This window comes from Alnus glutinosa, chromosome 10, assembly GCF_958979055.1.
Source record: "Alnus glutinosa chromosome 10, dhAlnGlut1.1, whole genome shotgun sequence".
NCBI classification, from domain to species: domain Eukaryota; kingdom Viridiplantae; phylum Streptophyta; class Magnoliopsida; order Fagales; family Betulaceae; genus Alnus; species Alnus glutinosa.
Genome location: NC_084895.1, coordinates 28,520,625 through 28,547,716, shown reverse-complemented (window position 1 = coordinate 28,547,716; position 27,092 = coordinate 28,520,625). Strand labels below are relative to the sequence as shown.

The 27,092-nt window shown below is 36.0% G+C and overlaps 4 protein-coding genes across 5 annotated transcripts; 3 read left to right on the top strand and 1 right to left on the bottom strand.

Moving 5' to 3' along the window:
- Positions 1 to 2,729: 2,729 nt before the first annotated feature.
- On the top strand, positions 2,730 to 3,426 carry LOC133880662 (VQ motif-containing protein 25-like). Its single transcript, XM_062319643.1, has one exon. It carries the CDS (start codon positions 2,752 to 2,754, stop codon positions 3,202 to 3,204), a length of 453 nt encoding a protein of 150 aa, XP_062175627.1. The 5' UTR covers positions 2,730 to 2,751; the 3' UTR covers positions 3,205 to 3,426.
- A 2,585-nt stretch (positions 3,427 to 6,011) lies between these two features.
- Positions 6,012 to 10,311, bottom strand: LOC133880154 (GTP 3',8-cyclase, mitochondrial). 2 transcript variants are annotated; one of them, XR_009902199.1, is made up of 8 exons: positions 10,267 to 10,311; positions 10,058 to 10,131; positions 8,783 to 9,403; positions 8,242 to 8,409; positions 7,962 to 8,153; positions 7,176 to 7,339; positions 6,504 to 6,594; positions 6,012 to 6,403 (listed from the first exon to the last, which is right to left on the bottom strand). XR_009902199.1 is itself a non-coding variant. In XM_062319045.1 (8 exons), exons 1-7 carry the CDS (start codon positions 10,271 to 10,273, stop codon positions 6,511 to 6,513), a joined length of 1,215 nt encoding a protein of 404 aa, XP_062175029.1. In that variant the 5' UTR covers positions 10,274 to 10,311; the 3' UTR covers positions 6,012 to 6,403; positions 6,504 to 6,510. The 2 variants fall into 2 exon arrangements, 1 of the variants encoding a protein (XP_062175029.1); XM_062319045.1 differs by having other exon boundaries at positions 7,271 to 7,339.
- Positions 10,312 to 12,636: 2,325 nt separating this feature from the next.
- On the top strand, positions 12,637 to 17,874 carry LOC133879929 (B3 domain-containing protein At3g18960-like). Its single transcript, XM_062318749.1, has 3 exons — positions 12,637 to 12,942; positions 16,854 to 17,405; positions 17,493 to 17,874. The coding sequence occupies exons 1-3, from the start codon at positions 12,808 to 12,810 to the stop codon at positions 17,745 to 17,747; spliced, it is 942 nt and encodes a 313-aa protein (XP_062174733.1). The 5' UTR covers positions 12,637 to 12,807; the 3' UTR covers positions 17,748 to 17,874.
- A 5,186-nt stretch (positions 17,875 to 23,060) lies between these two features.
- On the top strand, positions 23,061 to 27,022 carry LOC133880405 (uncharacterized). Its single transcript, XM_062319353.1, has 3 exons — positions 23,061 to 23,499; positions 23,607 to 24,174; positions 25,796 to 27,022. The coding sequence occupies exons 1-3, from the start codon at positions 23,174 to 23,176 to the stop codon at positions 26,804 to 26,806; spliced, it is 1,905 nt and encodes a 634-aa protein (XP_062175337.1). The 5' UTR covers positions 23,061 to 23,173; the 3' UTR covers positions 26,807 to 27,022.
- Positions 27,023 to 27,092: the final 70 nt, after the last annotated feature.

Here is a 27,092-nt window from a genome sequence, read left to right as displayed (position 1 = left end):
GCCAAAATCCCCCCTAAAAATTAAAATGCTAATATAAATATTTCCTAAAATTAAGAAGCACACGATCGATTGTTGAGTGCACAATTCTTGTCATCCTTGTACTGCTGGTCTTCTCTGTCAAATAATGTCAAGGCCACCAGCTCAGCATCAGACAACTCAACATCAGCTCTAACCCTTCCATTAAGAAGCGCATGCCCTTTCAAGGATCAGAAATCTTTGTTCCATGATATATATTGATGTTTTCTAGATTAATTATTTTCTTTGATTGTCTTGATTTACCCCCTTTAATTCGTCAAAAGTTCCTAACCTTGTAGATTGACCTAATAGAATTATGTTATAATAACACCAGTACTAGTTAGCCTGATCGATCTCATAAACTAATTCGATCTAGCATTGTTTATTGCTTAATTATAAAAGTAATTAGAGGAATATTATCTTCAGATATGCGCATATCCATTGATATCAATAGTTTGAAATTCTAATGTCAATGTCTTCCAACTCCCTTTAACTAATTAATTATTGATTAGCATACAAATCAGAAGAAATACCCGTCTTATGCAACTGACCGGCGTTGTTATCAAAGATATTTGGTAATTAACTTGCTACCCAAGAAACCCAGATCTTTCAAACCCAAATTCTTCTATTCGGTATTCGATCTTTTATTGGTTATAAAATCTGACTGCAGACGTGAACCAAGGTCCAAATGTGCTTTAATTTACCCTTTAGTGTTGGTATTCTTTTATTCATTTTCCTTTGTATTAGCGGATTTGGGTCAAGTGAAACGGATATGATTTATTTTTATAATTTTTTTTTTATAGAATTAATAGTATATTTATTGAATGACGTGACACCATATATTCTTTTAGATGTAACAAAACAAAATATTAGCCATAAAATTGATCTCCTCGTTTCAACTCATCCATATTTTTTTATTCCACTAATATTGATGATCATGGGTTCATCTAAATGAAAGAAAAATATATATATAATCTAAATTTCTAAGCACTTACCATAACTTTCAACTCTCTAACCCTGTTTCTTAGTATCAAAATAAATAATATAACTAGAGCTAAATGTATGCATATAGGATTCATCAAAACTCAAATGAACCTCGAGGCTCCATGTGGTTAATTCTAACTTTTCATCCACCTACCTGTAATAACGTAACCCATCTACAACAGTAAAAATGTAAATCAATTAACCTTTCGTGTTAAAAAAGAAAAAGAAAAGGTTAGAACTAAGGTTTTTAGGTAAGCAAGCGACATCCCCCTCTTTAATGCCCCAAACATAACTGTGAGAGATAAGACGCGTGTCAATTGATGCAGGCTTTGACACACCTCCGTCAATGTTTTTAGAGGGTTTTTTTTTTTTTTTTTTTTTGTAATAAAAAAATTGTTTTATGTGATATAAAAATGAAAGTAGTGTTAAGGGTTTTGTGAGTGTTGTATTTTGGAATATTTGTTAATATTTTTATTTTCACAAAGAGAAAATAAAAGGGAGAAGAAAAAAGTATTATTAAACTTTTCTAAATTTTAACAATTAAAGAGTGCATATAAAAGGATGCCACATGGTATGATATGAGTAATTCTACAAGTTACCATCACGTGTTCTTTCAAAAATGATGTAGCTTTTAAAATTACAATTTGATCAAAATTCAATAAAGATCAATCTAAAGCTCAGTGATAATTTTAAAGGTTACATTATTTTTGAAGTGACACAAGAGAGACTTCTAGCATTACTCGTGTGGTATATGTGATTATGTGTTACATGATTCTTGGTCATGAAGACCCTGCGTCATTTATCACCAAAAATTTCACAAAACTCGTTTTCTAATTCTAATCAAACATTTTTTAATTTGATAAGCCAAGATTAATTTTTGTTCAATTTTATTAAATCATCATTTATCCAAATAGTTTAAGCTCATGATAAGAGATAAATTAAATAATTTAATCAAATACTTTAACAAATCTTATTTCAAGAAAAGTGGGTAGATAGAAAATGGTAAATTTACTCAATGAATTTAATCATTTAAGTCAGAGTAATATTTTGCTCTTCATACTAGAGTCACGGTTTAAATTCAAAACCTTTGCTCTAGTATCATGTTAAATCATCAAATAATGTTAGGGACCATCTTTTTATCCTCCCAAATTGATGTAACTTTTAAAATTATTATTAGATTTGAGAATGATCACTATTAGATTAAAAAAAACCAAATCAACTTTGAGAGAATAAAAATATAGTCCATAGCATTACTCTAAATTACTAATTATCCCAAAAACTTAGAAAAAAAAAAAATAAAACATTTAATTAATAATTTAACAATTTTAATTGACATGTGGCGGTACATTACCCAATTAGTTACTGTAGCACAGTAAAGTCAAATGAATCTGGACTACAAGCTAGGGCCCACTTACTTCGTTGACTCTTGAGACGGCTTGAGATGGTAGAATATATCCAATCCTGGCTTCCAAAAGACAGCTTAATATTGCCTTCAATTCGCACTTCTATTTTTAAAATAGATTTTGTTTAATTAGGTGCTATTAAAAAAAAAAAGAAAAAGAGATCGATTACAGGAGATTATGTGTAGTTTTTTTTAAACGTTCTCATAAAAAAAAAAATAAAAAAAATGAAACTAAATCTATACCGTTAAAAAAAATTACAAATTAAAAATTACTCATAACATTCTCCAATGTATATATATTCGCCTCTATCCATTAGTGATCATTCAAACACCCCCCTAAGTTGCATGCCATGAGAGACATGGTGAAGCCACATTCATGTAAATCAAGTTCAGCTTCTTCTGAGCTTTCCATGCACAAAGGTTCGCAAGCAATACCAAAACTCAAGCCAAAGATTCGCATAGTTCACATATATGCACCAGAAATCATAAAGACGGACGCCGGAAATTTTCGAGAGCTTGTTCAAAGACTCACCGGAAAACCTGCAGAGATAAAAGGTAATCAGGAACGAAACCAGAATTTTTTATTGGGTAATAGGAACGTAACGACGGCTCCATCAAGCAAAAATATAATGAGTTTCGACATGGAAACGCATTGTGAGTTTGCCGGTTTTCAAAATGGGGTGAGATCAATAAAGGAGGAAGACGAAGAAGTATGGGGAAATGACAACTTGAGTGGCTTCTTTGATGGATTCTCGGACTTGGATGGTTTCATTGAAGAGTTAAGTGAGTTGCCTGTTCATTGAGATCTTGTCACATTTTTATGTTTTGGAAGGAGACTGCACACACATATATATATATATTAATGCATTGTCTCCAGATCGAAAGGATTACAGCAAACCTTTTTTTGTTTGTTTATTTGTTAATTTAGTTCCATTAATTTGACGACTTTTGTTCTCCTTCCTGTAAAACATAGTAAAGTGTACGTGTTCCTGATCATACTGTACATTTGTTTCTTCTTATGTTCAGCGGATCGAGTCGCTATTAATTTGATTCTAAACTTTGCTGATTTATCATGAAACTTAATTAATTTACTCATTCCTCCATCTTTCTGTATTTTGATTTACTATTGCTTTTGTTAATTTCGACATGGTTCTTTCTCTTATATACTATCACAACCAACTGACCAAGATAAGTACTATTTATGACGAATGCATTAACATATATAATTGTGTAGGAAATTAGGAATGTTACTGATTCTTTTATTTTTCTCTTTCTTCGTTCCATTGTATGCATGGTTGATTAAGGAAAGAATAGACGGTTTTTTTTTTTGAAGGAAAAATATTCCAGAATCCCTTTGTGTTAATTTGATCAATTTAATGCCCAATTTATGAATATTTCAAATTTAAAATTCTAGCCATTTAAAATGATATGAAAAATACTATTAAGTCCTTCTCATTATTATTATTTTTTTTTTACAAGGTTGGGATGGCCACTCCTTCTTCTTTCTTTCTTTCTTCTTTTTTTTTTTTAATAGAAAAGGGTATAACAATATTTCATATTATTTTTAGTATTTATTTGAAGGAAAAAATGATTAGAAGTCTTAAATTTAAAATCTTTTCGTAAACTTGAGTATTAAATTAACCAAATTAAAAATTGGATCTACATTAATGTAAAATCCAAGAAAGCAAACGAGATTCAAAATATTTTCCTTTTTTTTTTTTTTTAATGATCATAGAAAGATATAAAGTGTACCGTAAACTTCCCCTCATCAAATTCCCTGCATCCCACTCCCACATGATTTCTTATTTAATTAGTACTCATTTTCTTTGTATTGTTAATAAATTTAATTCAAACATTTGGTTCCGCTGTTAATTTGTCAGTTCTTTGTGCCATCATTTCCCAAAACGAAAGCCATGAAGTTCACACTCCAAACGTGTAAACGACTATGCTTGTAATTAAAGCATGATTGAAAATCCAAACCTAAGTTGATTTCAAGAAGAGAATAAGTTGGTCAGACACCATACTTCCGGCCGATGAACCTTGCACGGGTAACCTTGCCGGGTGTGCTAGTGAGGAGGCACGTACCCTAATTTCGACGTTAGTATTAGGTTAGAAGGGAATGAATTAGGAAATTCATCGAGAGTGTTTGGGTAAGAATGATGCGTATCTTTCGATTGAGTCATTCTCTTATAGGGTATTATTTTCGCGCTTGATTAGTTAGAGAGAGTCTAGAGAGTAACCGAATTGATTCCATAGGCCCTATTCTATTGAGCGAGTATTCCTTTGTCACCAAAAATATTTGGGTGTGAGGATTGCGTGTGACATGGTTGGGATGCTCTATGGATGCTGTCTTCCTAAGATTGGCACACTCATCTCTTTGGGCAAGTTCAGCATGCTTGTAGCATTTATTGGGGGTGGGCCTCACTGGGTTAACCTTGAAACTTGGGCCCATCACCCTTTGGGTACACAAATTTACAATATGATTACAAATATTGTCTAAAAATAAGAGAAATTATAAATACTCATCTCTTATTCTACTCCCATACAATTGAGTTGATGGGCATCAACCCTTATTATTTTGTTTCTTCTTTAATAAAAGTAGATCCAATGATTTATGTGTCTATCGTATTACCCAGTTGTATAAAAGTAACATTACTCCAAAAACAATGTACAGTTTGACTGTTAGAAGTTAAATGCACGAAGAAAAGAATGACCAAATATCATCAAATTAAGAGTTAAGAGTAGGCGCTTACAGCTTCTAGCCATTGATAATGTTAACAGTTAACAACGTGAAAGAAATTATCGCCCATTAAACTTGAGTTTCTTTTCTTTCTTCTTCTTCTTTTTTTTTTTTTTTTTTTTTTTTTTTTTTTTTTTTGGTTTTAAAAAAAGTTAAAAGTAATAACTAAGTAATAACAAGAGCAATGGTCCATACATCTGTAAACTTAGAGTTAGGCTTGACTAACAGAACATCTCCTTCTATTGAATATCAATGGAAAGGATTAAAACCCACTACATTCTGCATGGACCCTTTCAATATTTGAAGATGTTCTGACCCTTGATGATCAAAAACACAAGAAGTTCTGTTTTTAGTCTTATGAAGTAAAGATTCGCTTCTTTTTGGGTGTGAAGCAATGTCAAACCAAAACACCCAATAAACGTTAACTCTCCCCGAAAAGGAAGTGATTATAAATCCGTGACTAGAACGACTTTGCTTCAAAATTGTCTAACATATATACCCCGTTCAATTTGCCCCACAGAGTTATCTATAGTTTTGGTGTTATTTCTTCCTTTCAATCTAGTGCCTTGTAAACTACTGAACTTATCTTGGTTTACAGGTATTGGATATATTACCTAGAGGTCAGTTAAAGTTTCAGGTTAATTCGTTCTACTCTTTAACTTGACAAAGGTTCACACTACCATTTACAAATGGGGAGTCTACTCCAAGATACCAAAGTTGAAACTGAGTACTTTATACAAAGGCCAACAGGATCGAGAACGACTGCAATTCACTGATTGGAGAACCCCCTGAACCCGTCCTTGCGCTCCGGCTGCCCGAATTGGCCAAATTCTGTTTGAATTACAGCCGATCCATATCCAGGCCAACATGAACACGATAATAACATATCTTGCATAGATAACTTCATATACAATATAAGGACAAAGTGTGTGTCTCAATTTCCTTGTTACAACAAAAGCAAAAACAAAAACATTCAAAAAAAAAGATGCTACATAAAGATAAGTTACAAAAGGAGAGAACTTGGGATATTCTTGACTGTAAATGCTTAGAAATAAACCAGAACTTTGAAAGTAACAGAAGAAAAGTCACAATTCTTCATTAGTAAATGAATGACTTGAGTTGTGATCTTGCCTTGCTTGGATACACAGTACTTGGGGTGGTAACAACCATGTGCCGAAATGTTTTTCGGGCTCTCTGTGCAGAGATCGACCAAATAAAAGAATATCCAGTTTGCTATGCAAGCAAGTTAAACCCTCTAAAACCTGAAAGGAAACACTCATTAGAAAGTCTATGGAATGGAAACTTTGTACCATCAGAAGTGCAAAATAAGCAAACTAAAGACATTTCTGAAAAGGGGAATACCAAAAATTTAGCCACCAATATGGATCATAGGCCTATTTGCTGTCCTTGCAATGTCAAACATCCCAGCATGTGAAGCTTTCTTCCTCTTCACCTGAAGCAAAAGAGGAATAGTTTAGAAGTGTATTGGACAAAGATCGCGTAAGAAAAGCTTGATTGATAACCAAAGCCAATTAGAGTAATGCTACTCTTCACACTCATTTCATATCGGCTGATGTGGCGTGTTTTAAGTGACTTTTCATGTCAAATCACTTAAAAAAAAAAAAAAAAAAAAAAAGGAAAACCACTTAAAACACACCAGCCGGTGTGAAGCGAGTGTGAAGTGTAACATTACTCTTGGAATTATTGTAGACAACAAGAGGGCTGCCATGCTCTAGGGACAGGCACGCAGCTATGTATGTGCATCATTGTTAACTTCCTCATACTTAACATATGTATTTGAGTATCATTCTGCATAGTAAAGAACCATAAATAGTAAACATAACTTTACATACTTTTTTGGGGAAATGAAAATTAATTGTTTCGAAAAAAATCTCCAAATGAGTACATACATGGCTGTTTCCTCAAGTGTCCATAGTTTTCAAGTAGCACTAATACAAGTCATAGCCATGTACCCATTTAATCAAAATCAACAAAACGTCTCCCAATAATTAAATCAACAAGTTATAGTCATACATCTACTATCACTGAGAACATGAAGCATTTGTGGATTTAACATTTAATGGTTGTGTCGGAAGTTCAGGATCATGAGAATACTGTAAAATGCATACCGCTGCCCCAATTATTTCCTTAAGCTTATCATCGTCAGCACCATCGCGAAGGGGATCTCTTAAACTAACCTGCAATTAATATACTGTAATAAGAATAACAAGAATTTCCAAATTTGTATTGCAAAGAAAATGCAAAAGAATTCAACTAAACTTCCATTATGGGGAAAAAAAAATCGCTTAATTATTCCATGCTGGGACCTAGTAGCTCAATAAAACATTTAGCTTCAATCATCTTATTACTTCAAGTTGGTGCAGATAGGAAGAAGGAATCCTGTACATTTTAAGAGGACAAAAAACAACCTTAAACTCAGCTCTTACCTTAATCGGAAGTTAGAGCACTACAAATTCTCCTACTTTCATTTATAATCACACAAACATATAAATAATCAACAAGAGTTCAATCATGGTTAGAATGGTTGATCAGATAGCAACTTTTATCACTTTCCACAGAAAGATGATTCAAAATATCACTCATAAGGAACGAAACATTCCTTGTGGTTAAGAGGTGTAAGTCTTTAACTTCCCGCTAAAATGATAATTTAAGACTTCACAAAATAGGGGAGACAAGATGCCATTTGGTCCAAAGGGCATTGGCAACAGCAATTAACCAATTTAGAAATGATATCACTAAAATTAAATCCACGTCACATGCCAGTATATATTGAAAGTAACAATGCTGAAGAAAATTCACCTCTGAAGGGCCAAACAAGCAAACTTTGAAGTTTCCATCAGCTAAAAGTCGTAACCTACTGCATCCAGCACAAAAATGCTCAGTCATTGATGTTATAAAAGAAACAGTACCACAATGCCCGTCTATCCTGAAATTCTTGGCCGTGTCTGCTGGGTGATCCTGAAGTCTCTTCAGGGATGGAAACTGTTTTACCTATTCAGTTAATAATGAGGGCTTAGGGCATGTATCAATAAATATTCAGAATTTTTTAAGTGGGTCACCTGGCAGAGTTCTACCTTACCACTCTATCCAACATTTCATAGTACGGTACAAGTTTCTTGACATTCCAGACATTCCCATCAAAAGGCATGAACTCGATGAATCTAATATTAAGTGGCTTTTCACGTGTTAACTTTATGAAATCACAAATCTCATCATCATTGAAGCCACGCATTACAACGCAGTTCACCTGAAAAACAACCCTTTATTGTAAGAAGCCTTGAACAAGAACTAAGAGCAATAAGCAAAAGGCTAAAGCATAAGTTTGGTCCTCAAAAGTTTTAATTTCATCCCTATAAAATATTGTGTCAAATTCGCCACTATGCTGTTCTCAAATGAGTCATTTTAGTCTTTTGGCACTGCGACATCACATTACAAGATGGAAGATGCTGACACTAATCATTTTTGGATGATCTGGTACACAATAAAATTCACATTTGGCCTAGTCAGCCAAGCGTGAAACAATTTAAGAACACAAAAAACACAGTAAAAGAATGAATGTCCAAAAGAAAGGATTTCAGAAGTAAAAAAATATAAACACAGGTTTAGAGGATGAAACATACCTTCACAGGATTGTATCCAAGGTCTATAGCAGTATTAATTGATTCCATAACCCTTTCATGCCCTTTGCGTCGGGACATGAATTCAAACTTTGCTGGGACCAACGTGTCTAAACTGATATTCACAGAAGTAAGCCCACATTCCTTCAGTTTCGGAAGTTTTTTTGAGAGAGTAATTCCATTGGTAGTCATGGCCAGCGTTTTTAGCCCCTTCAAGCTAGACAAATGTAGACATATTTCTTCAATATCCTTCCTAATGGTTGGCTCCCCTCCAGTCAAACGAATTTTCTCCACTCCAGAGCTCACAAATAGATTTGCCAGTCGAATAATCTCACTCTGTGAGAGAAGTTTAGGGCTAGGACTGAGCTCCACACCCTCCGCCGGCATGCAGTACTGACATCGAAGATTGCAACGTTCCGTCAAGGAGATCCTCAGGTAAGTGTGCAGCCTCCCAAATGAATCAACTACCATATCTGAAACAGGATTATCTTTCAAGGTATCATCTGATAGCTTAGCACAAGAAGTGGCATACATCTTCTGCAAGGATCCATTCAGATAACCACCGACTAAACCTTGACCAATACTATCCCTGGATACAGAATATGATCCAATCTCACAATTGACCTGATTATAAAGTGGCAACACATTGTCAGCCATTAGCAGCACTCAAGTGCTCAACCCCATGCTCAAAAAACAATTAAGTGACAAAAGTTAGCAGAAGCCGTTAACAAAAAATTCAAAGCCAATGTTTGGTAAGAAAACCAAGCCTCAGATAGAGTCGTGGAGGCAAAAAAAATCATTGTTTGAGCACTTGGGTATAACTAAAATGTTCGAAATTTTTGAACTTGTTACAAATGCAATATAATCAAACTTGGTAAAGACATGGACATCACGAAACCCTCATGTCTCTATTCATCAAACAGTGTTTACTAATATGCCATGCCTGGCCATCGATGTAGGAATTAAAAATAGTCACAAACACAGTAAAATCAACATGGGCTCTATCTATTGCGAGTTTCAAGATTACTTTTTGGTTTCTTCAATGTGCAATGGAACAGTAGCATCAGAGAGTTCAAATAAAATATGAATTAAGAAAGAACAGAGTTGATTCAGCTAAACCTCAATAATCCCATATAGAAAAAAAAGCGAATATCACGAAAATTTTGATCTTTTACAGAAAGAAAGAAAGAAACAATAACCAAAAACTTAGTAGAACTAAAATTTTGTCAAACACATATCCCCCCCACCTCCCCAAAAGAAAAAACAGAGAGGACGTACCATGAAGAAATTGAATTTTCTGAAGCCCATACGCCAATCAATAAGTTTGGGTACGTAACGCCTCATCCTTGCTCCTGAACCCACAAAGACTCAACAAATTTAACCAACGAAATAAATTATTATTTTTTTTTTTCTTTTGTTTTGTTTTTTCGGGCTGTAGAGATTTTGAAGCTGTATTAGCAGAGGAAGGAGAAGAAGCGGAATCTGACCTCTCATTTCTTCGGCTTCTCTACGCCCTTCGAATGACTCGAAAGGCCAAACGGCCCAAACCAACACGTGTAGATATTATTATTATATATGATACTCTTAGTTTTGTCATTTTGTGGGCCGGACATATCCTGATGTTCTCATAGTGTTTTCCTACAATAACATAGATGTAATTAAAAAGATGACATAAATGTAATTTTTTAATTAAAAAAATTATATCTATGCATAACACCAGAAAAACATAAGGAGATGCTCTACCATTCCTCATTTATTTTTAGGTAAATTTTGTACCTTAAACTAACACCCTATAATTCATCCTTCCAAACTATTAATGAGTATGATTTTGACCGTTAGTTGTATCAGAAACTATCACACTCTTTAATGGCATTTAACTTTTTAGAGTTCACATCTTCTGCAGTTATTTATCAAAATTTGAAAAAATTCAGACACGTAATTATGAGAAATTATTTATGAGATCCATCTGATTGGATAAAAGATCAGGATCCCCTGTAATTATCAAATTAATCTCAAATTTTTTTGAAATCAAACCGTTTTTTACATAGAAATAATGTGAAAAATGCTACATATTAAAGATATGACATGTTAATAATAATAAAAAAAAATCATTATTAAAAGTTTTGAGAAAAAACTGTATTTTAATTTAATAAAAAAAAGCGTCTTAATTGTAGAAATTAAATTGTTATTTGACCTAGCCCAAGAACTTGTAAATTATTTTTTATATTAAAACAAATAATTTATAATTTAAGTTAACCGTAAATACTGATTTTATATTTATCCCAATAAAAACTCACCACGAAAAACAAAATCCACGGATCCAAATCGGTTCGCCATAAACGACACACAGTCCGCCTCACTGAACCTTACACCAAAATTTTCTCCCTTTTACTTAGAGTTTTGATATGGCCGCCATGGGAGGCCAGGTGAGTCGTTGAATCTCTTAGATCTTCACATCTCTTTCTTTGCCCTTCCCTTGAGACTCACATCTATTTCTTTTTACATTTAGAAACATCCAAAACTTTATTAGGTTATACTAAAAGTGGTAAGATGGCGTCTTCTTCCACTTTGGTTTTTTTTTTGGTTGATATTGCTACTAAATTTTTGGTTGACAATGCTGTTAGTTTCTAGTTTCAAATTACTTTGCTATGTTAAGATGGTTTCTTAATTTTTGCATAAAGGGGAATGGATCTTTGAATGTTGCTTTGTCGACACACCATGGGAGTCACTCTCGAGCACCACTGTAAAACACTACACATTTGATCTGTTGGTAGCTTTTAAGTCATGCCATATATAGGAGATATATGAGTATATATATATATATATTGTGAGTGTAAGGATTTGCAGGGAATTTCAAATCTTAATTCTTGCTAGAAAAAACTGACAGAATTGAAGCATTTACAGCATTCCATTTTGTATGGCTTCTATTATTTATGACAAGATTGTGCAAAAGACATAAGACGTCAATTTATCACTCTTCGTATAAGTAAATGAAGAAATAAAAAAAAACTCAAAAGTAAAAGAAGACGCCATCTTACCACTACTCCTGACAGAAGTTGAGTAAGGATGTCAAAGATCTCAACGGCGCCTTTTTTTTTTTGAAATTTTGGAAAGGAAGGATGGTGAAAAATCTAAGTAATGCATGTATGGTGTTTTTTTTTTTTTTTTTTTTTTTTTTAATTTTTTTAATTTTAATTTTTATGTTGCATCATATGCATAGAATATGGGCAAAATTGAACATATTAAATTGACACTTTTTAAAATTTGAGGATATAATTACAAAAGTGATGAAAGATCAGAGAGTGTAAGTAGAGTTTTCTCAAATTATTATTTAATCAAATTCTGAGCATCTCCAAACTCCAACTACTTTTTGTGATCATCAAGGTAGCTGCTTTAATATTTTTTCTTATAGTATGAATAGTAAATAGGCTTTACACTACATTTTTTTATTATTATTCTCTCTCTCTCCCTCTTCTTGGTGATCGGAAGAGTGTGAGGAGGGGAAAAAAAATAAAAAAATATATATATATTTTTGAAAAATAAAGAGTAAAATATATATATAAAAATTTGTATTTTGAGGAGCTACAATCGTCACTACTGACGGAGACGCTTCCTATTGTCTTTTATGGATAAATTATTTATATTTATATATGAGATATAATACGTTTGTAATATTTGTACAATTTTTGTACAACTTTAATAATTTTTTATTTTTTATTTTTTAAATCAATTATTAAATATATAGAACTTATATATATATATATATATATATAAAAAAAACAGATACAAGAAATGAACTTTTAATTTTTAAACATATCATATCTCATTTATATGTACTTTGAAAGAATCTAACAAAGGTAAAGTCTTTATCCGTAGCCACAAGCATGGATCGTGGATGTGAAAGGTACCACCACTTAAATCAGCCACTTCGAGGTCTTGAACGGGCACCCTCAACTGAAAATCGAAGCTCATCCTGAGGGGAGCAGAGCAAATTCGAGGCATTTCCACCGTGGGATCAACCGTCGTGTATGGCAGGGGATATATCAAGGACTCGCCGGACTCGAGTGGTGCCCAGGAGCTATGATCACCAGTTGTCAAGTTCTATGGGACCCTCGCACTTCTTCAAGATCATACTCCCCTCTACCATTGACGACAAGAAATTGGTAATCGTTCTCCCTACCTTGCTTGTTTGTTTTTCTTTTCTTGATTATTCTGGTAGTTAAATCACCACTTGTCCCCCAAATTGGTAATCGTTCCCCCTACCTTGCTTGCTTGCTTGTTTGTTTGTCTGTTTTTTCATACCTTGATTATTTCGGTAGTTAGATATCACTTTATCCCAAAAGCTTAAGAACAAACAAAGTTTCTCTTGATTATTCTTGATTACTAGCAAAGTTTCTCTTGGCTCACAACAAAAAAATGAAGCTAAGCACTCAGTATAGTACTGCTCTAATGGCTTAAGCTTAACAAACAATCGTGCTTAAACATCCTTATAAAGTACAAGGATGAAAAACCCTAAACACTGCACGTTGATACTGCAGGTCATCGAGCGGTGTCAGGACGTGTAAGTGGTCTCGTTAGAATGCCTTTAGGGTTTCATGTGTCTTAGCATTCAAATACCAAAGGCATGAGGATGTTTTGCTGACGGACCTCTCAATTGGTCTTATGTAACCCATCACTTCAGGATGTCTTTGTTGACGACACAGTTGTAAGTTTTCTACTCGAGCAGCGTCAAGACATGTTGCTGATGCCCTTGTTGATGGTGCTCTTAGTGGGCTCCTCTAGACCACTCACGTCAAGACGGATTTGCTGACGCTAGTGTGAAGCTTCACGTACATAGTTCCAAATGAGAACCCTTAAACACCAAAGTTTTAAATGACTTACAACACTTATCTTGATCACTGAATAAGCCAACACTAAAACCCAACAAATAGTTTCATTAATCACACTGTTAGGTCTTTGAAAATTGGTCTCATTTTGTGTTCAAAACTTTGCTTGTAAATTTATTTCATCACCTAAGTGTCTTGGTGTGAAAAAGATGGGTTTTAAAGGTTTTTGGGCTTGACGTTAGATAGACATTAGAAGGATGTTCTAACGTCCTATGCTTGAAGCATTTAAAAGTCTCCCAATGCTTAAATGTCACAATCAAGTCATGACGTTGGTAGACCTGAGAGCACCTATTTGACAACGTTAGATAGACCTCAGAAAGAAGTCATGACATTGTTAGATCCGAGAGCTATTGTTTGACAATGTTAGAAACAAGTCATGACGTTGGTAGATCCAAGAGCACCTATTTGGCAACGTCAAATAGCTGGCAGATAGAAGTCATGACATCACCTGCCAAATGTCAGAAAGTTAGTGATAAAACCCTAGTTGTCGTCATGACGCTACGAGATTTCCTGCACTAAAAATTCAAACTTTTTGTGCTTCAAGCTGATTTTTTTCCCTAAGCCTATAAAGAGGCATGAACGTCCATTTTGCTCTCCAAGGAAGATATTGATGTTGGTAAGCCTAGAACCACTCTAGAGGTTTCAATTCTTTCCCCATTGTTGACCCAAGTTAGGATTCCTAAAAACTTTGAGCTTTCTCTCACTTGGAACTTGTTTCATTCAAACCACATCATATACAACATTTTCACCACCAAGTAGTCTATTGGAGGATCGGTAAGGAGAGGCTCTTGAAGAAGATTGGCTAGCGGGGAGTTGTAGCAGAGGCAAGCAGGGAGCTTGTTGTCATACAGTTCTAAGTATTTTACATGGTTGTAAGTTTACTTTGGTCTTCTTTACTATAGTGATCGTCTGGGTTGGCTGTCCCAGAGTGGTTTTATCTTTGAGGTGCTCAAAAAGTTTCATCTTCGTAACCAAAATTTTTGTGTTGATTTTATGGTTGTGATATATATGTGTTTATTGGTTCAATAATTTATATTGTTATTATTGTTGGGGTAAGAACTCGATCCTTAGTTCTTTCACACACTACTGGACATTCGCCATTTGAATTGGTTACTGGCCTCCAGCCTTGCCAACCATTGATTTAGTTCCGCCTCCTATTGTTTCTTGTAGTAGTGACCTTGCTGAGGACTTTGTGCAACATATGCAGAATATTCAGTGAGGTGTGTTGACAAATTGCTACTAGTAATGACATCTATCAACAGAATGCCAATACACGCCGACGGCTAGCTGAATTTCAGGAGGTAGATTTTGTTATGGTACTGACTGAAGCCTGAATGATTTCAATGGGGAAGTTATCAGAAATTGCATGCTTGTAATGTGGGTCCTTCCAAGATATTGAAGAAGCTTGGGTTTAATGCTTATTTGGTCGACTTGCCTACTGATTTACGTACTCAGCCAGTTTTCAATATTGATTGTCAGACTGTCTACGATGGCCACATTTCTGAAGAGGTTCACACCGCACCACCTATTAAACTGCCAACAAATATTTGACCCAAACAGGAGATTGAGGCTATTCTTGATAATCAGATAATGTCTACTCGTCATGGAGACTATCAGAAGTTCTTGGTTAAATAGAAAGGCCGCCCAATGTCTCAAAGTACGTGGGTCAAAACTGAAGAACTACAATCTGGACCTTTACGAACGGTAAATTGTTATGTATCTCAGACGTAACGGTCGGGCTATGTCTGGAGTGGGTAAAGGAGGCACTGTGTATAAAGATCTGTGTAGGGTTTTCAGAAGGAAGATAAAAAAGGAAGATGTTTCAGTGAGAAGTATCTGAAGAAGAGGAAATATGGGAAAGTGTGAAAGTCAGAACATGAGGCTTGGTGAGTCAACATGTCTGATGAGGGGAAGATCTCAAGGGCTCTTTGACGGATGCATCTGCCGAGGCAGGCTTGGCATGGTGTGGCACGACTTTGGGAAGTAGTGCAAACTAACTGGAGTCCAATTTAACTCTTAGGCGGAGAATACAAGGAGTCGGTGTTTAATGTTAAACAAGATGCAATTTATAGGACTGCGTTTCACATTGTGTAAGATTTGTTTTGTAATGGGCTGAGTGTAGTTGGATTTCTCTTTTAGTTGTTTAGTTAGATGAGCTGTAGTAACTTAATGGGCTGTTACAAAAGGTCCAGTTCATGAGTGTTAGGTGTACCAGAAAAGACTTGTGTTGTATTCACTACTTTGGAGGCCCAGACACCTTGAATAGCCTATTGCATCTTTCAATACATTTCAATTCACCATCTTCAATCATCATCTACCATAAATTCAATTACAACCCAATTCATATTTCAAGGAAATAGCAAATACATGACATGCATTGCCCAAAACTCTTGGAGTCGAGTTCTTTTGGGGAGAGAGGAAATGATGTTGATTGAGAAGCATCTAAGATTGCACGTGCCAAGTCTGTCTTTCTGTTTATTGTTAGCGCAGTTTATTGTTATTGTTATTGAATAAGGCACGATTGTTTGTGTCTGTTATTTTAGGAGTCTTTTAGTTTGTTATTTTAGGAGTCTTTTATTGGTTATTGAATAAACCTGTGTTGGCTATATGGGTTGTAAACTCACGTTCATGGATCACTTTTTAGAATCGGAATATCTTCAACTCAGTTTCCTTGTGAGGTGTGACTCCTCTATCCAGGTTGTTGTGAGACTCCATAACTTCCCCTTGGTGAAGGAGGGTGATACTCTCTTCTTCCTAATGTTTATTTTTCGCTTGTTCCTGTCATCAAGAGTGTGCTGCATCATGGTTTGATTTTGATATTTTGAGGAATGTGAGCAGTCCTAAGCCGTTAAATTTCTGTACAACACAAAGTTACATGCTATTGCTTCATTGTTATTCAGCAAAAAATATGAAACCTCAATGCTCAATCCAAGTTGTCCAAGAATGCTTTTCCTCGTTTCATTTTAAGAGAATTGTCTTGCCAGTATATGTTTAGCTAATTTTTACTTGGCTAAAAAACTCATTATAGGGGGAAAGCCAGAAGCTAGATTAACCTTTAAAAAGTTGAATTGAAGTTATTGAACTTAACGATGAGAATGATTAGTGGCCATATATTAATCTGCATCACATATTTCCTCGATTTTAATTCACATTGTAATGAAGACTATAACTTATTTTGGTGGCTGCAGATGATCCCGGAAAAGTTTGTAAGGGAATTTGGGGATGAATTGTCTGCTCTTGCTACGCTTACTGCTCCAAATGGTCATTTTTGGCAAGTGGGATTGGAAAAAGCCGACAAGAAGATTTGGTTCCATGATGGTTGGCAGGATTTTATGGAATACCATTCTATTCATTATGGGTACTTTGTAGTCTTCAGATTCGAAGGAAATTCAAAATTCCATGTTCTTGTATTTGATAATACTGCAACTGAGATTGAGTATCCACTGAGCAAGAGTTGTAAATTGGAAGATGAGGTGGACATAGTGGAATTAGATGATACAAAAAAGTCAAGGAATGACATGTTGAGCGAAAATAAAATACTTAACTCAGAAAAGCTGTCCGCAGACCATGAAGTAGATAGAGGAACGGATGTCAGTGAATCTTCTGGCACGTGTTCAGAAGGAAGACTCATGAAGATTAGGAGAAGAGAGAGAGCAATCCAAGCAGCAATAATGTTCAAGCCTAAAAACCCATCATTCATGACCATCTTGCCGCATCATAAGATACAAAAACCTTTTTTGGTGAGCCTTTCTACATGATATGATCCTGTTTTTCAAATATCTCTTTGAATATATACTTATTGCAATCTTTCTTTCTTTCTTGTGCAGTATGTGCCTGCTAGATTTGCTATTAAGTATCTTACCGAGCGTGATCAGTATGTCAAACTTCAGACCTCTGCTGGGAAACAATGGCACGCCCGGTGCTATGACCATGGTCCTTCAAGCTCAGGAAAGAATATAGGGAAGGGATGGACTAAGTTTAAAAGGGACAATAATTTAGAAGAAGGAGATGTGTGTGTCTTTGAGCTGATCCAGAGGAAGCCTTTTGTGCTTAACGTCTCAATATTTCACGTGGTTGACTAAGCTGTGAACTAAATGTAAGTTAAAATTCATGTGCACCATGAAGTTACATGTCATTGCTTCATTGTTGTTCAGCAAAAAATATGAAACCTCAATGCTCAATCCAAGTTGTCCAAGAATTAATACTTTTCCTCGATCGTTTCAGTTTAATAGAATTGCCTTGCCAATTTATATCTTTAGTTAATTTTTACTGGCTAGAAAATTAATAGTAGGGGGAAATAGCAGAAGCCAGATTAACCTTTAAAAAGGTTCAATTGATGTTATTGGTTTGTGCGGCACGTCACCAAGGCTAACTTATTTTGCAATTGTAATAATTTATTTAAATATGGGAAGCCAAGATGCTGAAGTAGAAGAATTGCTTTAGTAGGTAATAAGTAGTAGAATAAATAAGGGACCAATGTAACAACGGATTATCAAATAATTTTTAAACCGACTCCGGCCCTACTTGTGATCTCTCCGACCCGAAAAGAACTATCGTGGTCTCTCCTTTCCGAAAGGAGTTAATATTATCAATATACTTATGTTATTAGTTATGGGTTTCCATTACCCATTTTCTTTTAGAAGCTTTGTTTAATTTGCTGGTATGGCCTATTGTAATGGTTCTTCATGCAAAAAGCCTTTTGGCAAGCTTGTCCATAGAGCTTAATTAATGGATGTTGTTGAAGGAGTTTCTAATACAAACTTTGTTATTGATGCTAAAACCTTGCCTCCACTTAAAACTGCTTCATCCAGGGATTTTGTCAAATTAAACTGCAGAAAGCTGGGAATCTGTACATTACATACAATCATAGACTTGAATCGACCGATTGGAAAAGGGAATTGGAATGCTTATTGAATCAAAATAGAAACCGAATTAAAGAAAGTTCAATGAACAAGTTGCTCAGTGTTGCAAAAAATTTGGCTTGACTGCTTTATAAGTTTGTGTAGAGTAAGCTATACTGGAAAAGCAGGAAAACGATTCATTTTTAATTGCTGTAACCTTGTAGCAATTCTGAATTTTATTCTTGTTATTTTCGTACATTCAAAGTGAAACTATTATTGCCCGACCAATCAAAAATGTGGTGCCGAAAGAATATTAGTTCCAATACCTCTAACCAAGGTGTGACGGGAGAATTCACAAATTTTGAAAAATTTGGTGAACTATTTTGTAGAAACTCTACGGGCCGCAAAATATAACCAAAAGTAAAGTAGACAAGGATAATTAGGGGTGGGCAAAACCGTGCAAAATCACACCGACCTGCATGAACTGCACTGCCCCACCCCCACCCCCACCCCTAACAGTTTTTAGGTTGATATTTGCGGGCACGGTTTGGATTTTTGACAAACCGTGTGAGGCGGGGCGGGGCACGGGTTTTGGATTTTTTCATCACTGGATCCCCGCCCTGCTCCGCACCTCAGCTTATAAACCTAAAACACCTAAAAATAAAAAAATCCTAACGCCCTTGTTCGGAGAGGTGGAGACTCTGGTTGTCTCTCACGAATCACCATTTTTTCATCTTCATTAGTAATACTAGTTTTGGATTCTTTGGCTCTTAGGACTGGAGGAGGACGGGCCTGGACAGCGGCTGAGATTTGTAAAAAGATCAAAAGAAGATGAAAGGAAAAGAAGAGACGAAACTTGAAAGTTTGAAATGGTGAAACACATTGAAACCTAAAGGCTGAAACTTTGAAAGGAAAAGAAAGAGACGAAGAAGCCACGTGGGTAATCTAAAGGCTGAGATTTGATTTTGAAGGGTAAAATAGTAAATGGAATGGGCTAGAATAATCTAGAAGACTAGAAGTAGAAGCCGGTTGGCAGATGGAAATGGATTATTTTTCAAAGTGTTTGACAGCAGATTACTGCTGTTAACAACTGACCCACTCCAAACGGTGCGTTTAACCATTTGAAAATAAAATGTTCCTTTGATAAATCATAAATCATTAAAATTTAAAGGGGAAAAATAAGTAAAGGCTGCAACCAGAGAATATAAGCCATGTGGGTAATCATTAAAGGCTAGCAAGTGGCAAAAATGCAACACCCCCAAAAAAAGTCAAAAACCCTTCCTTTTTTTCTTCATCTTCTTCTTTTCTTCTATGGCGCACAGCGCCGGCTTGCCACAGCTTCCCTTTTTCTCCTCTCTTCACACTGCGCTGACGCTTAAACTTCACCTCTCGATCTTCTTTCTTCAACATTGACGACGATTACCCTTTGTTCCGGAACTTCTTAAGCCGGTACATTTCGAATCCGAGTCACGTGCCAATAAAATTTTCGTTGTCAACTTTGGACTCCGGTAGGGACGTGGCAGTGGTTGGCACCTGCACCCCCTTGCCCCGCACGTCTCCGCCCCGCCCATACTCACATAACACGGATTCCTCTTATAACATGCGGTTCACGGGTCTAATTTGTCCAACCCGCAAGGGTGTGGGGCGGAGCCAAAAGGGTGAAAAACCGCCTCGCCCCATGCCCACCCCTAAAGATAATTAATAAAAGAAGATTGCTTTAGTCAAAAAGAGAAGTCTACATGAAAAAAATAAAAAATAAATAAAAAAATAAAAATTCCATGAGAGAAAATTATAATAGAAAACAAATAAATAAGAATGTAATTTAAAAAAGGTTCATACTTTTTAATTTGGATTTTTTTTTTCTTCCACTTTGTAATTTATTATAACCTACTATACAATTTATTCTAGATACTACAAGTCTACATGCCTACTATATGCGGATAATAAAAAAATTCAATAAAAAAACGCGTATGGGGGCGTGGATAAATTGCTTAACAAATTTTTTTATAAAATAATTTTTTTTAAACCAATTGTTAACGACACATCTGTTGGCCTTAACGTAGCTCCACCACTACATACATCCCTACACCTCTCCATACAAAAAGTTTCATATTCACTATTAAATTTTTACTTAACAAATTTTTTTATAAAATAATTTTTTTTAAATCAATTAGGACCACAGCCTATATTAGCCTTAACATGCTCCGTCACTGCGAGAGCGGCAGCAAGCCTCGAAGGATGGGGACATCGACAATTGGTCGTAGTACAAAACAGAACAACAAGAGGAGAGAAGCTGCATCATCATTTCTCCAAACTGCAAATCGTTGTTTTGCTATTTGTTGAAGCTATCACGTTTGGGCTAAAAATAGCAAAGTAATCATTCTTGTTAAGAACTTTTTTTGTTAGCGGAAAATTTAAATTTAAATTTTTTTTTAAAAAAAAATAGGAGGAAAATATTACATGCTACAACTTCAGCTTATCCCTATTTCATTAGGCTAACATAGCAGTGTTCATCGGCCTTTGATTTTTAATTTTTTTTTTATAATATTTTTTGGGTTTAGGGAAATATAGTAGCTGAATGGGTTGAATTTCTTTTTACCTGTGAATTCATATATTCACCTTTTTGGATTTGGAGAGACCCAATTAAGAGTTCTATCTGTTCCGGGTTTGCTCCATTTGTGCACGTTTGGGCTTTGGATTTCTTTTATTGAAAAGCATATTAATGTAGTTTTATATGATACACTGTTTGTAGCTTTGGATTTTATGTTTGTGCTCTTGATTGTTTTCAAAAAAAAAATATGGTTGTTGAAGAAAGAACAAAGAAATTTTTGAAAAATAATATTATTTTTCAAAAAAGTAGATATTTGAAATAAAGAAATGTAGTTTTTTTTTCATAGCTATTTTGATTAGTAAATTTGCTGAGACTATTGTGAATGTTGTTTGAAATTGGTAATCTGATGATCCGTACACAGTTGGGAATTGGCTTTTGCTGTCTATATATATGTTGACATTATGGCTATAGGCTAACAAACTGTCCTTCCAAACTAAGTGGCAATGTTAAGGTGTCTTTTTGTAGATAATTGGTCTTCGCATTTGTTGAATTGAGTAATGTTATAAGGACGACTAGAATCATTTTTGTATTGTTCCAAATGTCACGTGTCTTTTAAAATTGTTATTGAATTTGAGGTTATTGTTATTAGATTTTGATCAAATATAGTGATTTTAAAAAATACACGATATTTGAGAGGACACAAAAAAGACTCTGATCCTCCTTATAGCGTTACTCTGGTTGGATTATTCAAAGCTCCATTGAGTTTTTGGAAGAAAGAATGGGGAAATTATTTTAAGATGTTCAAAGTAATTGAAAGAAATGAATCGGTTTTAAATCTTTCCCTTCTATTTCTTGCATGCTTTCCGAATTGATCGAGGCTTGGTACTTCAATCTTTCCTAACGACCAAAAGGGAAAATTTTTACGTTTTGACCCCAGACATATGAGAGATGGATTATGCCATCACCAATTGGTGGCATTATGGTGTATGGATATAAATTTCTTATGAAAATGTTTTATAAATTAGTTTGTAGGAAATTTCTATCCATGGTGTTTAATGGGAATTAAGATGTCTTATAATTTAGGTGTCCAAACTACAATACAATACAGGTAGGCCATTGAGAGAGGACTACTAGCCAGATGGGCTCTATAGCTCTCCCTCTCAATAAGCTACCTGAATTGCACTGAAATTCGAACACCCAAATTGTTGAAAATCCCGATCTGTTTAATGGCGAGATGTGGTCGGTGTGGATTGATTAGCTTTTGCTCCTCGATCAATATGGTTGAATATGTGGGTCTTGCAACTCCCTTTTTGGCCCGAATTGCAATGAAACTTGGTAATCCTAACTATAAAGGATTTCAATCCGTTTAATGGTAAGGTAAGGTCGAGCTTTCGTTCCCGATTAGTATGGTTGGGTTGATGGTTTTTTAGTCACTTGCAGCAACTTTCTTATTGTTTCCCTAAACATTAGGAATGCTATAGTACTACCTAATACATTGAGTATCACTTTAACTTCTATATACATTATTTTAACATTAAATATCTCTCATCTCTTACCTTTTTGCATTTCATTAGAGATTGTATTAGAATTTTATAAAAAAAATGTAAGGGTAGATAGGAAACTTATATGTTGTAAATAAAATAATATTTTAATGGTATAGGGAAAGATAAGAGAAATTATTGTGAAGTGTATTTAGATAGGAAGCAAAAAATATTCTTTCTTAAATTTAGAGAAAATCGAAGGAAAGTTACTGGTGGTGCTCCTGCCGCCCAACAAACCCTCAAACTTTCTTAACTAAGCCCAAAAATCACTAACAATATAATGACAAATAACAAGTCCATTACCCAAGATGGGCTCCAAACTCAAACCCAAATCCTTAGTGGACTCGGATCCTACAACCCCACACAAACCGAGGGACACAAAGCGACAAACAGACACAGAAAGAGGAAGGGCCGCTCCAGAAACAACATTTGATTTGAACAAAGGACAGCCCTAGGAACTCAAACCAATCCCACGGACCCACAGGGACAAAATCGTACTTTCACACCGCGAATCACAGAACAAAGGATTCCGAGAACGAAAACCATGAATAGGAAAAGCAACGGCAAAGTTACTCATGGTGGTGATGGCGAGAGAAGAAGAGAGCGAAGCGTGGGGTACCTGGGAGGAGCTTCTGCTAGGGTTCGCCGTGAAGCGCCACGGGCTCGACGACTGGGACTCCGTGGCCGCGGAGGTCCGCAGCAAGAGCTCTCTCCCTCGCCTCTGGGTCTCCGCTCCCCGCTGCAAGGTCAAGTTCCACGACCTCAAACGCCGCTTTGCCAAACAAAACGACGCCGTTCTCAAACGTGACGAGGATGAGACTGTGCCCTGGCTGGACGAGCTGAGGAAGCTCCGCGTCGCCGAGCTTAAGCGAGAGGTCCGAAACTACGACGTTTCAATCCTGTAAACTCTCTCTCTGTGTGACTGTGTCAATCTCTTCTGTGAGATTTGAGATTTTTTTGAATTTTGGATCTGAGATTTGTTTGTGTTTGTGTTTGTGGTTGAGGAAGCTCTTTGGAGACGAAGGTGAAGAGGTTGGAGGAAGAGCGAGAGCTGAACGTGAGAGGGAATGGAATTAGCCACGGAAAACCAGATCTGGAGGAACTGCGAGAGAGATCAGAGAACCAAGAGGGCGACGAACCGGAGAGAACCGGCGGGGAGTCGGACCGGGAGGGCCGTTCCGTCAACGAGTCCAACACCACCGGTTCAAAAGGAAAATCCGGTGGCGAAGAGGTAAGATTAGGACTCGAACCGCTCCAAACCGGTTCGAATGGACCGGCATCGGAACCGGTGGCCGAGCACTCGGACGATGGGAGCTCCGATACCGTGGCGAAGAGCCAGTCCGTGACCGAGTTGCGTAGCGACTCGGCGGCGCGGGAGAGCAGCGAGGTGCAGAGCTCGGCAAGCTTAACGCGGAAGAGGAAGAGAAGGGGACGCCGGAGAAGGGAGGCTTCCGGCGGAATGGAGCCGGCGGAGACCATGGAGGTAACCGGGAAGTCGCAGCCGTTCGTTAGGGTTTTGGAGATGATTAGAGCGCATAGAAGCGGTTCGTTGTTCGAGCGCCGGCTCGAAATCCAGGTATTGATTAGTTGCCGCTTAAGGGGCATATTTGGGTTTTCACTCATTTTCAAGTTTTGCTCTATGATTTTGAAATCCTAATTTGGATAAAGTGAAAACGAATATAAAAATACTTACATAAAAAAAAAAAAAAAAAAAAACCGAATATAAAAATAACAATTTAAAAATTATAATCTATTATTTTTCTATATATTTTATAAGATGATTTCATTGTAAAGTTTGAATATTATAATCATAAGTTTTTATTAAATAATTTAGATTTCATACTGCATGTAATGAATATGAAAACGCCAAAATGTTTTTATCTTGCTTTTTTTTATTTTTTTTATTTTTCAAAATATTTCCTTTTAACATGTTGTCTATTTGATCTTACATGCACGGATTTCTGGGATCTTCTTGATTGTTTTACATGTTCTAACGCATGGTAAAGTGCAATCCATGACTCATTATTCTCCAATAATTTTGGACCACTTAAATGTAATTTGGTTGGTTTAATTGAAGTTGACCATGCAATCCATGACTCATTATTGTCGAATAATTTGGGACCACTTATATATATATATATATATAAAAGTTGGTTAGTTTAATTAAGTAAGGTCTTATGCATAGATCCTCGATAATTTTGTGACCACTTACATATATATCTAGGTGTGCGAGTACGCAGTCTCATTCATGAACCCAAGAAAAAATAAGCATGCGCATGAGTACAAGTAGGGAGTTTAGCTTGCCTTCAATAAATTAAAAAAAAAAAAAAAAAAAAGTAATTGATTTTTTTTAAAAATAAAAATAAATAAATGGTGGAAATTGCAAAATTGAGAGAGTACTCTAGTTATTTTTTCATTAGAGGCAATTTTTATAGTTTATTTTTGCCCATTAAATTTTCAGTAGAAGTAAGCCAAATTCACTCCAAAGCACATTAACAATAAAACCACATATTTTGAACAGCTATTTGGAAGAAATTCATGAAGTTTGTCAGCGTAGTTTTCACTTGTTTTATTACTGTCTATGAGTTCTTCCATGCAACGTGTTTAATTGGTTGTTAATAATTGGGCGAGTCCCCCCCCCATGAGTTGGTGGATGCTTTGTCATAAATACCCTCTACCTTCTAAACCATCTCATTGAATTGTTGTTTTGTGGGGCCTCCCGAAAAAAAGAGATTTGTGGGCCCTCCATGTTTTTTGTTCGCCACGTGGACCGTTTCTTTTCGAAACCCTTCAAAATCGTTCTTGATTTAGATGTTCAATTTCCATAACAGGAACTACATACATTTGTAGTTGGATTTAGCTTCAGCACAAAGAATCATCCTGTTAATTAAGATTGGTTTGTCTATGGCCAATAAAATGGATCTGGCTTCCTCTAGATATTAAAGATTAATATTGGAAATTACATTTTTATTTTACAACGCTGGCATGACAATTCAAACTAACCGTTGGATTAGTTGTTAAAAAAAAAAATTAACATATTGAGGATGGTAAATGTTAAGTTTCGTCTTGCAATCTTGGTTGTTTATTTGAACCGCATGAAATCTCAACAAGCCAAATCCAGTAAAATTCATCCATTCACGCATATTCCGAAACGGTAATTCTAGATCTTACATTATATATATACAACTACTGTGCAGGAAAGTGAGGAGTACCAAAGCTTGGTGAAGCAGCATGTGGATTTGGAAACAGTACAAAGCAGGATCGTCAAGGGCACCTATTCCTCATGCACCCTCGGATTCTACCGAGACCTCCTGCTTCTCTTCAACAACGCTGCCTTATTCTTTCCCAAGTCATCCCTTGAGTCCATCACTGCCCACCAGCTTCGCCACCTCCTGTTGAATGAGATCCCTAAACGCAGCAACTCATTCCCAAAAGAACATTCTCCAGCACCGAATGCTGCAGCATCACCGTTCCAGCCTAAACCCGAGTTAGAAAGGTCTCATTCATTGCTTGCAAAACACAAATCGCCTGCTCCTGTAATTGTTTGCCGCAAACGGAGTTCCATTTCAGCTAAACCTAATTCCTCCGCCACTACCTTCAGTCAAAAAGAAAAGCAAGCAAGTGACGAGAAGACACCGGCTCTTGATCCGAACCCACAACCCATTAAGCCCTCTTCAGACAATAGTACGTTGAAAACTAAAGCCAAAGAGAAGCCTGTAACTGGAGTTAGAAGCTTGAGAAGGAGCAATAAGAACCCAACAAACAATAATACCAGTAGCGCTTCCAACAAGAAACAAACTAGTATGAGCCCCAGCTCAAAACCCGGGTTAGCTAACAAACTAGAGACTCCCAAAACTGATCAGAAGAATAAAACTGAGGCATTGACGTTGGGGAAAAAAAGAAGCGCAGCTGATTTCTTGAAAAGGATTAAATGGAACTCTCCGAAGGAGACTGTAAAGAGTAGTGGTAGTAAAGAGCAGAAAAGGAGGCATAACGGGAAGGGGGGTGACAGGAAAGACAAGAGGGTGTTAAGGCAAGGCAGTGACAAAAAAGTTGCGAGGGAGGAGAATAGTCCATCAAAGCGGAGTGTTGGAAGGCCACCAAGAAAGCCGGCAGAGGCAAATGCAGTTTCAGTGAAGCGCGGAAAGGAAAGTGGAGGAAAGGAAGTGGCGGCCTTGAAGCGGCCAAGAAAGCGAGCTAGGAGGTAGAATGGCTCCATTGGTTGCTTCTGTACATTATTTAACTCTTATTTAATTATAAGGGGTTTACTACTACTAATTAGAAAGTTGTAGACCCTCTTGTCTTCCCTGTAAGATGCATCTTCTTTTGCCTGTTAGTATGTACAATCTCTCTTTCACTAGGAAACACTTTTGACTTGAAATTGTCGCCATTGCCATTTGATATAAATGTCATATAATAACCAACCATTTTTGTTCATAATTCCTCATGATGACGATGAATATTAGTCATTGTACGGGTAATAACTCATCAGAA